This window comes from Ruditapes philippinarum, unplaced genomic scaffold (assembly GCF_026571515.1).
Source record: "Ruditapes philippinarum isolate M1 unplaced genomic scaffold, ASM2657151v2 ctg434_1_1_1_1, whole genome shotgun sequence".
Taxonomy (NCBI): Eukaryota; Metazoa; Mollusca; class Bivalvia; order Venerida; family Veneridae; genus Ruditapes; species Ruditapes philippinarum.
The window spans coordinates 186,740-198,445 of record NW_026862618.1 but is presented as its reverse complement, the minus strand read 5'-3'; the positions used below and the strand labels follow the sequence as shown (position 1 = coordinate 198,445).

The 11,706-nt window shown below is 29.6% G+C and overlaps 1 protein-coding gene across 1 annotated transcript; it reads left to right on the top strand.

The window, feature by feature from the left end:
- The first annotated feature begins 2,211 nt into the window (after positions 1–2,211).
- On the top strand, positions 2,212–4,914 carry LOC132719606 (G-protein coupled receptor 157-like). Its single transcript, XM_060703401.1, has 3 exons — positions 2,212–2,747; positions 3,274–3,470; positions 4,247–4,914. Exons 1-3 carry the CDS (start codon positions 2,306–2,308, stop codon positions 4,589–4,591), a joined length of 984 nt encoding a protein of 327 aa, XP_060559384.1. The 5' UTR covers positions 2,212–2,305; the 3' UTR covers positions 4,592–4,914.
- Positions 4,915–11,706: the final 6,792 nt, after the last annotated feature.

The following is an 11,706-nucleotide window of genomic DNA, read 5'->3' as shown; positions in this document are numbered from 1 at the left end:
AACTCCCCAATGTTTTTTTCTGGGCACGAGGGGGGTAGCCCGTTTTTAAAAATTTTAAATTTTTTTTTTTAAAATTTTTTGGTTCAAAATTTCAGACAATTTTGGAATTTGATTTACCAACCCCATAAAAAAAGGGTTTAAAATTTTTGGGGAATTAACTCAAGTAAAAATTTTAAATACACTTTATTTTGTGTATATTTTGATTAAATAACTCTTGTTTAATATGCATTTAGGATATTGTTTAATATAGTATAGGTAAAGTAAATAAATTTTATATTGTTTCCGTTGTTTTCTGATCATTTTATTATTTTGTTGAGTATATTAAAGGGAGACACAGGCAAAAGTTTCATTTCTTCGTTTTGTATTTTTCATTCATTATTCTGTAAATGTCATCAAAACTAATACACTAGGCAGTCACAGGAACAAAACTTTTCTCCTTATAAAGAATAAAATGGTGGTTTCCTAACTTGACCCACGTGGGTCAGGTTAGAGCATTAAGATTTCATAATAGTTGTCACAGTGAACTCTGGAAACGTTAAAGAACATGTAAAATGAACTACTTAGACTTGTTTCAATCATACAATATCCAAAATATCTGCTATTGTAACATCCAGGCTTTGTTCAAGTCAAATGACTTGTTTTAAAAACCACTCAGTGATTCAGTCGGCGTCTAAATTTCATACAACATATAATTATAAACAGATTTACACTTTAAAACCAAAATTTAAAGAATTTATATCGAAATCAATGCTGGTACTTAAAAATATCATTCTAGTGTGATTTGAGTTCATAAACTCAGGGAGTCTCTTAAACAGTCTCAAAGAAAAGTAAAATTTAAATACCATCTATCTGTCTATATACAATTGTGACTTAACTATATATGAGCCGTGTCATGACAAAACCAACATAATGGGTATACAAACCCGATCGCTTACAAACCCTATAACAAGTAGAGAAACTGATATAGCGAACAGCATGGGTCCTGATCAGACTGCGCGGATGTGCAGGCTGGTCTGGATCCATGCTGGTCGCAAACGCACTATGTTGGTTTTGTCGTGACGCGGCTCATATATATAACTGTATGAAGCAATAATATCTAACCAATTGCAAATAAACATATTTGGTACTTTAAATTTTTGATGTAAATAAAATAAGAATCACTGTAAATCAATTATAATCGCATGTAAATCATATAAAATTTTATTTTATTTTTTGTATTAGATTTATATTGAATCATAATGCTACAAAATAAACTTGAATTTGATGCATTCAAATCCTTAAAATAAATATCATACTTTAAAAAAATATCCATATCCAAAGTTTTTTCTGGTATCAACAATTTTCCGTCTTATTCATGCAGCCATAGAAACGTAAATTTAAAAAAAATGCTGCCTAAAAATCTTCCGTTGGCACTCCATATTTTTTTTACAAAAAAATCTGACACAAGTCTTAATCCAGTTTACTCAGGTCATTATTTTCATTACACCTCAATTTGTCAACACACATCGATTCTATCATGCTTACCATATTTGGCAGTAGGTATAGTAGACACTACGTCAATAGTAATATTTTTAGGCAATTTACTTTCTAATAATTTAGATGTTTTAGGATTATCTGGTTATTTACTTTTTGTTGTTATTTTGATGCAGCACAGGTCAATTCCGAGCTGTATGTCCCTAGATTAGCGGATAAATATTAAATTTATATATCAAGCGTTTAAAATCCCCGTATTTGTACATGCTATATTCAAGAAGATACTATTCTCATATATATCGACCCTATTTCATTGGAGAAAGGATTTATTCCGCTTATTTTGATATAATTTACGTATTTTATTTTTACAAATTTACCTACAGCTATCTGCCGTTATTTATATCATATATGTTTTATGTTCTTGTTTGTATTACAAATATTAGATTTAAATGATTTATACACCGTGATAAGTTTGTTTTCATGTGTTTGGAAAACTCAAAAACTGCAATAGTACTTATAAAAAACCATGATCTAATCCTGCACTTTTATACCCCGAAGTATTCACTTTCCAACTATTGTTATACTTACATTAAAAATAAATACAACACTTATTTGTTATTTGTTATAAATTTCTATCTCTAATCATCTATTTCCGATTACTCACAATGGAAAATACTTTGGAAAGATGACATACGTCCGGAGGTACGCCCCTTTTAATAACTATGATATGAAGTTATATAATTATACTGTTATCTCATTGTCATATAAAAGTTAACAGTGGTCATATAAAGCATAAACAGTTAGGCAAAATATAAAATAATATATATGTAAAATGGCTGATACTACCGTTACATTAGCAACATATAATTTGGTTTTGACTGGGAGTAGCAGTTGTTTGTCAATTCTTGGAGGAATTGTTATATTTTATACATACTACAAATTGCAGGCAATACGTAACTTTACTCGGACATTGCTCGTTTACCTAACATTAGCGGACGTTCTCGTGTCTGTCGGACATTTAATCGCGGTAATACGGTATTCATGTGTATACAGTGGAACTCCAAAAACAGAAAATTGCACTGCCAATAAAACAACCGAATATGAGGCTATATGTATTGGACAAAGTGTTTTGACAACTTTCTCTAGCTTGGCGTCGTTTCTATGGACGAGCGTGATAGCAATACATATCTGGTCGTCTGTTGTAATAAAAACGCACAAAACCGAGGCGCATTACATGCACGTGATATACCACGTGGTTTGCTGGTTTACACCTTGTAAGTATGAGTAAATATAAAGGCTATGTAAAGCTTATAAAACTGCAAGCTTTAAACGTTTATTTTCATGTTTATATTATGTTTATTTACGGCTTTGCAAATTAAAGATTTATTTTGTATTGCTGATAAATCTAAGTAATTTGTGCGATACATGTTTTATAAATTTGTTGTACAAAGACTTCCTTTTGAGTGAATAAACGGTTGTTAATAGTTATATAATCATCGCACATATTATAACCTGCAAACAAAATTAATTTTACATTTTCATGTTTAAATGTTGAATTCTGCTTAAGCCAATGCTAGGGTCTTTCCATCAAAACGAGCATGCAACATTTTCAATTTTGTCGTTTTGGGCGTTCTTTAGGGATACCGTTTTCTCTATTTCATTTTACATCTTTATCTGTTAATGTATTATCATCTACCTTGACCTACATTCAATTACTTCCTGAGACCTAAGGCATTAAATAACTTTAATAGGAACATTAAAAATACATGTTAAAATACATGTCATGCTCCATTTTTACAGTAATAATAGTGTCGATATTGTTACACAAGGACTATCTGGGTGAAGATTACTGCTACGGTACCGGGGTATGGTGTGGTATTAAAAGTAACCTACCACAGGGTGAAATAGAAAAATGGATGTACATTGCCGATATCGGCTGGCAGCTGGCCTGCTATCTCTTCACGTGCTTCCTGTATATTCATCTCAAATTTTATCTTGTAAGTTCTTTAAACAAATCTCTGTTGACAGTTTATTTTATAAATTGATCTTCTTTGAAAAAAATAACAACAACAATTACAACAACAACAACAACAAAACAAGCACAAAACAATTACTACTAGAGTTCAGTTTAAAGGCAAATAGTGTCACTGAAATACATTATTATTTAATTCTCGGAAAACGTGTTTTTAAAATGTTTTAATGATGCTTTTAAAGCAAGTTAGATGTTAAAGTAATACTGAACATGTAGTTCTGTGTCATAAAGGTAGCAAACTGTAAATAAAGTAGTGTTTTGACTGCCATACAAAATACTAACTCACTATAATTATATCAATTGCCATTTGAGCAAAAGATAGTTTATCTACATGGCAAATAAATATTTTTTGGAAACTATAACAAGTTTTTGAGAAATAAAAATGACAGCACAGCATATCTGAGACATAATGGGCCTTTAAATGAAGTACATGTATTTTTGATGATATCATATTTTATATTTTATCAACCAACATCATATGTAATCGTATAATATTTAATAACATACAGTTTCATATCTATGATAATGCCATATCATATTATACATATAGTGTAATACATGTATCATATAAATAAAAATGAAATCACGTTATGATTACTTTGACTGTACATAGCAAAATATAAAACTACAAATGTTGTACAGAGATCAGGTACAAAACGTACATACGGTTACATGTACATTCTAATATTGCTTTAAAGCATTCATCAACTTTGTTAACATTTTGTTGTATTATTTTTGTAGAAATTACACCGCAGACCAATAAAATTGAAGTCAATAACAGATAAACTACGGAATGAGGATGTCAATTTTGTCGCTGTGTGGATGGTGATTTATCTTCTGAGACTTTGGGGCTTTGCTCGATTCTTTATAACAACGTATTCGGATCAAAATACATTGCAGCAACATAACATGAGCAGATTTCTGAATTTTTTGCTTATAATGCAAAGTTACGGAGACAGTGGTCAAGGGTTTTGGAACTTTATTCTATTTTGTGTTTTTGACAAGCCAGTGAGAAGATATTTAAACACGTGGCTTTTTCGAAATTCAGAGGAACCTGAAAGACGGCGGTTACTGAGAGACACATAAATCAACACATAAATCAACACTACAATGTAGTTATAGAGTGCTTTATCATTCTGTAAAGTTACAGAAAAACACAACATTAATTTAACGTAAACACATAACTGTATAAGCTCACCAATAGTTAAAATATGAATATACATGTACATGTTTTGGTCCCTTTCCCATTTTTTGTGGAAAACGGCAAAGAGGGTGCACTTCTTTTGCGTGTTTTATTTTTCTCCACCTCAAACATAGAAATAATACCAGATCAGTATATTATACATTGTATCTTTATATGGTATTTGTTATATTTTATTAAGAAATAAAACTTAGATATGATTAAGAAAGGACCATAATGATAGACCACATTATTATAAAATGAATATTATAAGATTGATTTTTCCCTAAAATTAAGCTCATCATTTTCCTTCGAAGGTATAATACTGGTTATAGTATCTGCCATATGCTGCTGCATTTCCGGTCGGATTATCCGTCCAAGGAAACCCGCCCGTAGGTATGTTGTTGTATTTTATAAATATATTTTTTTGTAATTTCGTTTTTTGTTTTTTTTTTACTTTTCTTTGAGCTTCATTATTTTTAAATTCATTAAGTTGAAATCGTGAACTCACGAAGTTGAAATCATAAAATTGAAAACGTAAATTCATCAAGTTGAATCCGTGGAGTTGAAATCGTGAATTCATGAAACTGAAATCGTGAATTAATTAATTTTGTATGTTGAAATCAAGATTTCATGAAGTTGAAATGTCACCACCTTTCTTTCGGTCATACCTGTGCCACTTTTGCAACTCTTTAAAATGTTATAGCACGGTCGTGCATGTATTAAGACGTTACGTTGTACTAACAGTGTCAAGACAAGGCGATACACTTTAAATGCATTAATGAAAATGACTTTTTACCTTAAAATTTCTTACTTTGGATATGTGATAATTTGATAAATTGATTATTACATGTATATCCATGAAGCATAATTACTATTTATCATTAATATATTAACTTTTATTCAATTCAATTCAATTCAATATTTTATTCGGCAAAAACATATAAATGTTCATCGCCAATATAACATATATACAATGGCGGTACAAATACAAAGAGAAAAGCATGAATTCATATTAATTAAATCAGTCGAATTCTTACAATAACAAAACAAAGAGATACTATATATGATCTATAACATACATAAAATAAATCCATATTACACAGTCATATCATGCCTGATAGTTTTCGCGCCAAAGATTAGCATTGTAAACGTATTTTGCAAGTTTATTAATAGTATTACTTTGTTGACAATTTAAAAGAGATTTGAATTTAAACAAATTTGGCCAATGACAATAATAATTAGGTAAAATATTAAGTCTAATCTGTCTGTAAAAAGGACATACTAAGAGGAAATGATACTCATTTTCTATACTATTCATATTACATTTCGTGCATAATCTTAGACTTCTATTAATGTTTCTATATCTCCCTTCTTCTATAGCTAAATTATGAGCAGAACACCGGAATCTAGACAAAGCAATTCTATAGCTATCATATTTTACACAACTTAAATATTTTTCTAATTCAAAACTGGATTTAAATAAACAGTAAGTATCAAGTTTAGGAGATTCTTTGAGCTCTGAAAACCATTGCGGTAGATATTGGTCATAAATAGTTCTTATTACTGTTTGAATTTGTAAGTTAGTGATTTCTGTATTATCCCATAAATAAGAGTATCCTAAATTATCTAATAATTGTTTAACACTTACAGACCAATTATTAACTAATATTCCATGATCATCACGCATATTAAATACTTTAAAAACTAAAGAATTCGGGGTTTTCATAATTCTGAACCAATATTTTATCATTCTGATTTTACGACATATAATCATCGGAACTCGTCCAAATTCACTGTAAATCGCAGAACTGGCAGTCTGTTGACGAACTTTTAAAAAGTTTTTTAAAAATTTTAAATGAATTTTTTCTATATCGGGTGCCTTATGTAAACCCCAAATTTCACATCCATAATTCAGAATCGAAGTGATCATGGAATCAAATAACTTAATTTTGTCTTTAATGTCTAGTGATACAGTTTCAAATAGTGAAGTAAGCGCAAACAGAGCATTCATAGCTTGTCTAGACAATGACTTTAGCGCCTGGAAAAAACTTCCATTAGCAGACAGAGTAACACCTATCGAACTTGTTGAATAAAATAATAGTATGCTGACCTGTGGCTCACTTAATATTATTTTATTCAGCTCGTTAAATAAATTCAATATTGAACCGTCACTCATATAATGTACTTTGTTCTCGCGTAAAAACAACCCCAAAATTGTACGTTTTTTACCCTCTTTTCGGTATCCTATGTTTTATCACCTACTGATAACATTTTACAAAACATATACAATAAATTTAAATCATCAGGAAAAGTAAAACATATATTTCAAGTCTTAGCTGTATACACATACTTGTAAATTTATATTTATTATACATGTATATTGGATCGTAAAACAATTTTAACTAGGCCAGGACCAAAAGTGTGATATTTTCTTAGAGGAGATGGAGAAATCAGTGAAATACATAATTTTCTTATTTCTTACTGTTATTCATAGGTAAGATGTTATCATCTCATTTATACATTATCATATTTGTAATGTTATCATCTTATGTAAACATTATTATTCTAATATTTGTAATGTTATCATCTTGTGTATTCATTATCATTTTAATATTTGTAATGTTATCATCTTATGTATACATTATTATTTTAATATTTGTAATGTTATCATCTTATGTATACATTATTATTTTAATATTTGTAATGTTATCATCTTATGTATACATTATTATTTTAATATTTGTAATGTTATCATCTTATGTATACATTATTATTTTAATATTTGTAATGTTATCATCTTATGTATACATTATTATTTTAATATTTGTAATTCGAGAGAATTCTTTAAGTTGATTAACAAATTCGAATACTTTTTTATTTGATTCAAATTTCAAGATTTGCATTTCTTAATTATAGCAATGAGATTTTCATAGATATATGAATTAATGATAATGAAGTAAAAATGATTACTATTTTCATTAAAGCAACACATCTTTATTTTTTGTTATTTTTTCTGAAAACTGTTCTCATATGTCGTTGGAAAAATAAATCATGACATAAGGATCTTACTGTCCACAAAAATACATGCTGTACATGTATAATAATATTATTATATACACGAACAGAATGACCGTATCATAGTAACCGAATATGGTCATCACAAGACTGCATACAAATTGATGAGTTATTCTCAGTTCGACTTTAAATATCCATTGTATAATTTCAATTTTCAATATAGTTCTCTTTATTTAGATCCTGTTTTATTTTTTTACATGACGGGGCTGTGATAAATAGGCTTAGAAAAATAACGTTTGTACATAAGCTTACTCTGTTTTTCCAGAAGAGTAAGATAAAACGAAAAACTGAAAAGCGTTGCAACGCTTTTCACACAAATCGGACTGAATAAACAAACATGCGATTTTCGATTTTTTTTCTGAGTATATTTCTTTATCTGTCTGTTTTAACAACCCCTGCTGATCTATTTAAGAAATTCAAATTTTATGTTATTAGGCTTTGGAGCTCAGTGGAGTTCATTTTAGTGTTATTAAGATATTTGTTTAAAATCGATTGATATTATGTTAAAGATTTTAAAAACAATCTTAACCACTTTCAATTCCACTTCAACGACAAACCGATTGTGATTTATTGTGGGGTTAAAACATGATTGTAACCCTAGAAGGTTTCGAATATCTTTATGGAATCATACGTCATACAGTTTAACATCGATTAGTTGATTTTATAATCAGACGAATTTGGTGCTACTACAACTGTGTAAATGTGGTTAATGAGCCACAGGTATATATATTATTCAGTTTAAGCGCTTGAGTTTAAACTCTTTATTTTTACACTATACGTCACAGTATTTTTGCAATGACCTGTATATTTGGCTCCTCCTCCTAACAAGTCATTCAATCTCGTTCGCGCATGCTTAGTAGACTGGGTATATAAACCGAGCACGCTTCTGCAAATTCCTTTTCGATCCAGTCTCCGAGCTCCAGAAGCTGCCGTGAACTAACACGGAAAAATATTGGAGAAAAAATTATGTAGGCCCCCCTAGCGGTTCTGAACAAACATGGCAAAAAGACTTCATTTTTGTGTTTTTAAAGTAGCCGAAGGTACTGTAGAGTTGCTTTTCTTTATTATCTTTAATACTGTGTTAAAGTTATCTAACAAACCAATTTTTCAAATTTTATTACGACCACGAGATTTAGACAATCTAGATCTATTACCGATACTGTAGGCTTAAGGGCAGAGAAAGGTCTGAGAAAAAGTGATCCTACTAAAGACATTGTTGATACTATTTTGCAATACTGCAGTAGGTTTATTTAGCCTAATAAAAACAAATATTATTTGATCGCGTCATCACTAGACTTTATGACGTAACAAATACCTTGTGACTAGACGTGGAGTATACAGTGTAATAAATGCCCTGACAGTATTGTGTTAATGTTTATAAAGTATTGATAAAGAAACTTTATCTACCCATAAATTATGTTGAATGATTGTCCAGGTAGATCTATCCTTTTATATGTAGGGATGCTTCATAATGGTTAGTAATGTCATTCGTAGACATTATAAGTCGTGATAACGTAATACGTTAACCTTGTATTTGTTGTAAACTCAGCATTTTAATTCTGATTTTATTCTACTTTCTTTTACAAATTGCTGGAACCATGCCAAACGACAACCTAACCTGTCACAAGTTTTCTGGCTGTCAAGGTTTCTTTGAAGAGACTGGTCAACATTATGTTCTAGACAATGGCACCAGAACAGAACACAGAAGTCGGTAGAACCAGCAGAAGTTGTGATGCCTAAATCAAGCTAATTGTTGATACAGATTAACCGATAGACAGGTGACGTCACTGTTTTTAAATACAAATTATAGTTAAAATTTAATCTATGCTGTTTGTGACAAAAATGACATTATCAATTAAATACACATATATTCCTTATTACAGAAGAGTTCTTCAAAAATGCAGAATATTAACAAAATGTCGGTATTTAACATAAAATATTCTTAAAAGCAACTGTCACAACTGTAAGAAAATGTTTTAAACTTGGGCGGATACCTTGGAGTGATGGAATTTTTGTAATTTTGCACATTAGTAATTATCTATTACTGTGTCAAATAATACGATAATTTAAAAAAAAATAATAAATATTTCCAGTACTGTCATGTCAAAAATCTCTTCAGTCGAGTACCTTTAAGTTATAAGACATCAAGGACCTTTAATTCATAAAATGGCAATAATAATAAAATATTGGGGGGAGACAGGAAAAAGAAAAGTCAATTAATGATTTAAAATGGGAAAACATGTGACTATTGATACACTTACATCTAGTCATCACAATATTATTCTTTAACTTTTTGAACATTTCCCCTGTCTTCCAGAGATGTAAAATTATGTCTATATTACAATACATTCGAGTTAACATGAACTAGATCTACGCTCTTGGTTTTGCTCTTAAATATAGTTTAAATCTAGGGAATATGCCTATTTGGACATTAAATCTGCATTCATCCTTTGCGGGAACATTAATTGTAAATAAACATTTGCCATTTTATTGGTCGGGTTGCACAATTTTCATTTTCAAAGTCAAGCAATAATTTCTAAAATTTTATAGATATCGTTCAAATCGCAGTAGTTTAAACCTATGACTTTCTGTCATTAGGTTAGGGTTTTCTTACATTATAACATGTGACGTTTAGTTAAGTATTTACATATTAAGCGACTGAAATCGACGCCGAAAACTAAGCCATCCGAATTCCTCAGCATAATTTGCACAAATTCATGGTCTTGAGTGTGAGCATCAGTTTTGAGTTTTATTACTAAATGCAAAAAAAAAAAAAGTATTAATAATTATTATAATATTAATAATAATAAGAATGACAATAATGATGCAATGGTATGGATGCTATTGCTCAACGGTTTCGTCGTATCAATTTTAATGAGTTAAGGTTAAATAAGTTTTTGAATTTTATATTAAATGCGATCATTGGTAATTAAAGGCATGGCTTATGGGGAGAATAGCATTTCTTGAGAAATTTTTCTTTTAAGAATTCATACCAAGTGGAATTGTTGCATGTATACATCTGTTAGGAAACGATGTGAAAAATAAAAATAATATAATTAATACTGCTGAGAAATATGAAATTGTCAAATAGACAAAATATATGGATCCATGAAGAATAAATGAACGTGTGATGAAATTTGCTTTCATCTAATATTGTTTATCTTAGAAGTAAACACTAAAAAAAAAAAAAAAAAAAAAAAAAAAAAAAAAAATGTATTGCTGATTCAATGACACGTTTTCAATGGTCAAGGTTATTCCGGGAATAGTCATTATGGCTATTCCCGGATTAACCACAACAGGCATCTAGGCTTCCCTCCAATACCATTGAAGATCCTGTTTCATATTTTTTTCATGGTTTTTATTTCATAAATATGATGCTCAAATTAAGATCTGTCAATATTGTAAGTTCCAATAAGTATTATTTATAACGATATTACATAATTTAACATTTCATATAAATAAAGGGAGGTAATTAGAAATGTATTTCCTGTAATAAAGTCAAATTTTCCAATAAGAAATGAATGCATATAATTTATTGATTAAATATAATATGCACAAATGTTTGCAGTACACATTTTACATATTCTTCGATGTTTGAAAATTGTTTTATTTGCATAATTATATAGTATATATAATACATATTATGATATATATTTTTTTTTTTTCAAGTGTGGTATACACTCAGTAACAATATCAATTACAAAACATACAGGATCTTTAAGCATTTCTTCAGATATTCAACCGGAAGTAGAAAGATTAGTTAATTATCAATTAGTTCGTCACCCTCGGGCTACAGAAAATCTGGAATTGAGTGATATGTTTATTTTCGGTTCTGTTTTAATATAGCCACCCTCAGTCTTACATAAACTGATATAAATGGCATACCTGCTTTTGCAACAATACGCACGTCACTAACGTTGTTGCATTTGCCTCAATTACCGAA

What these genes read in the sequence shown, in the direction of transcription:
- LOC132719606 (XM_060703401.1), top strand. Translation starts at nt 2,306, where the DNA reads ATGGCTGATACTACCGTTACATTAGCAACATATAATTTGGTTTTGACT. An exon ending in GGTTTGCTGGTTTACACCTT is followed by an intron (nt 2,748 to 3,273) that starts GTAAGTATGAGT and finishes CCATTTTTACAG; the next exon opens with TAATAATAGTGTCGATATTG. An exon ending in TTCATCTCAAATTTTATCTT is followed by an intron (nt 3,471 to 4,246) that starts GTAAGTTCTTTA and finishes TTATTTTTGTAG; the next exon opens with AAATTACACCGCAGACCAAT.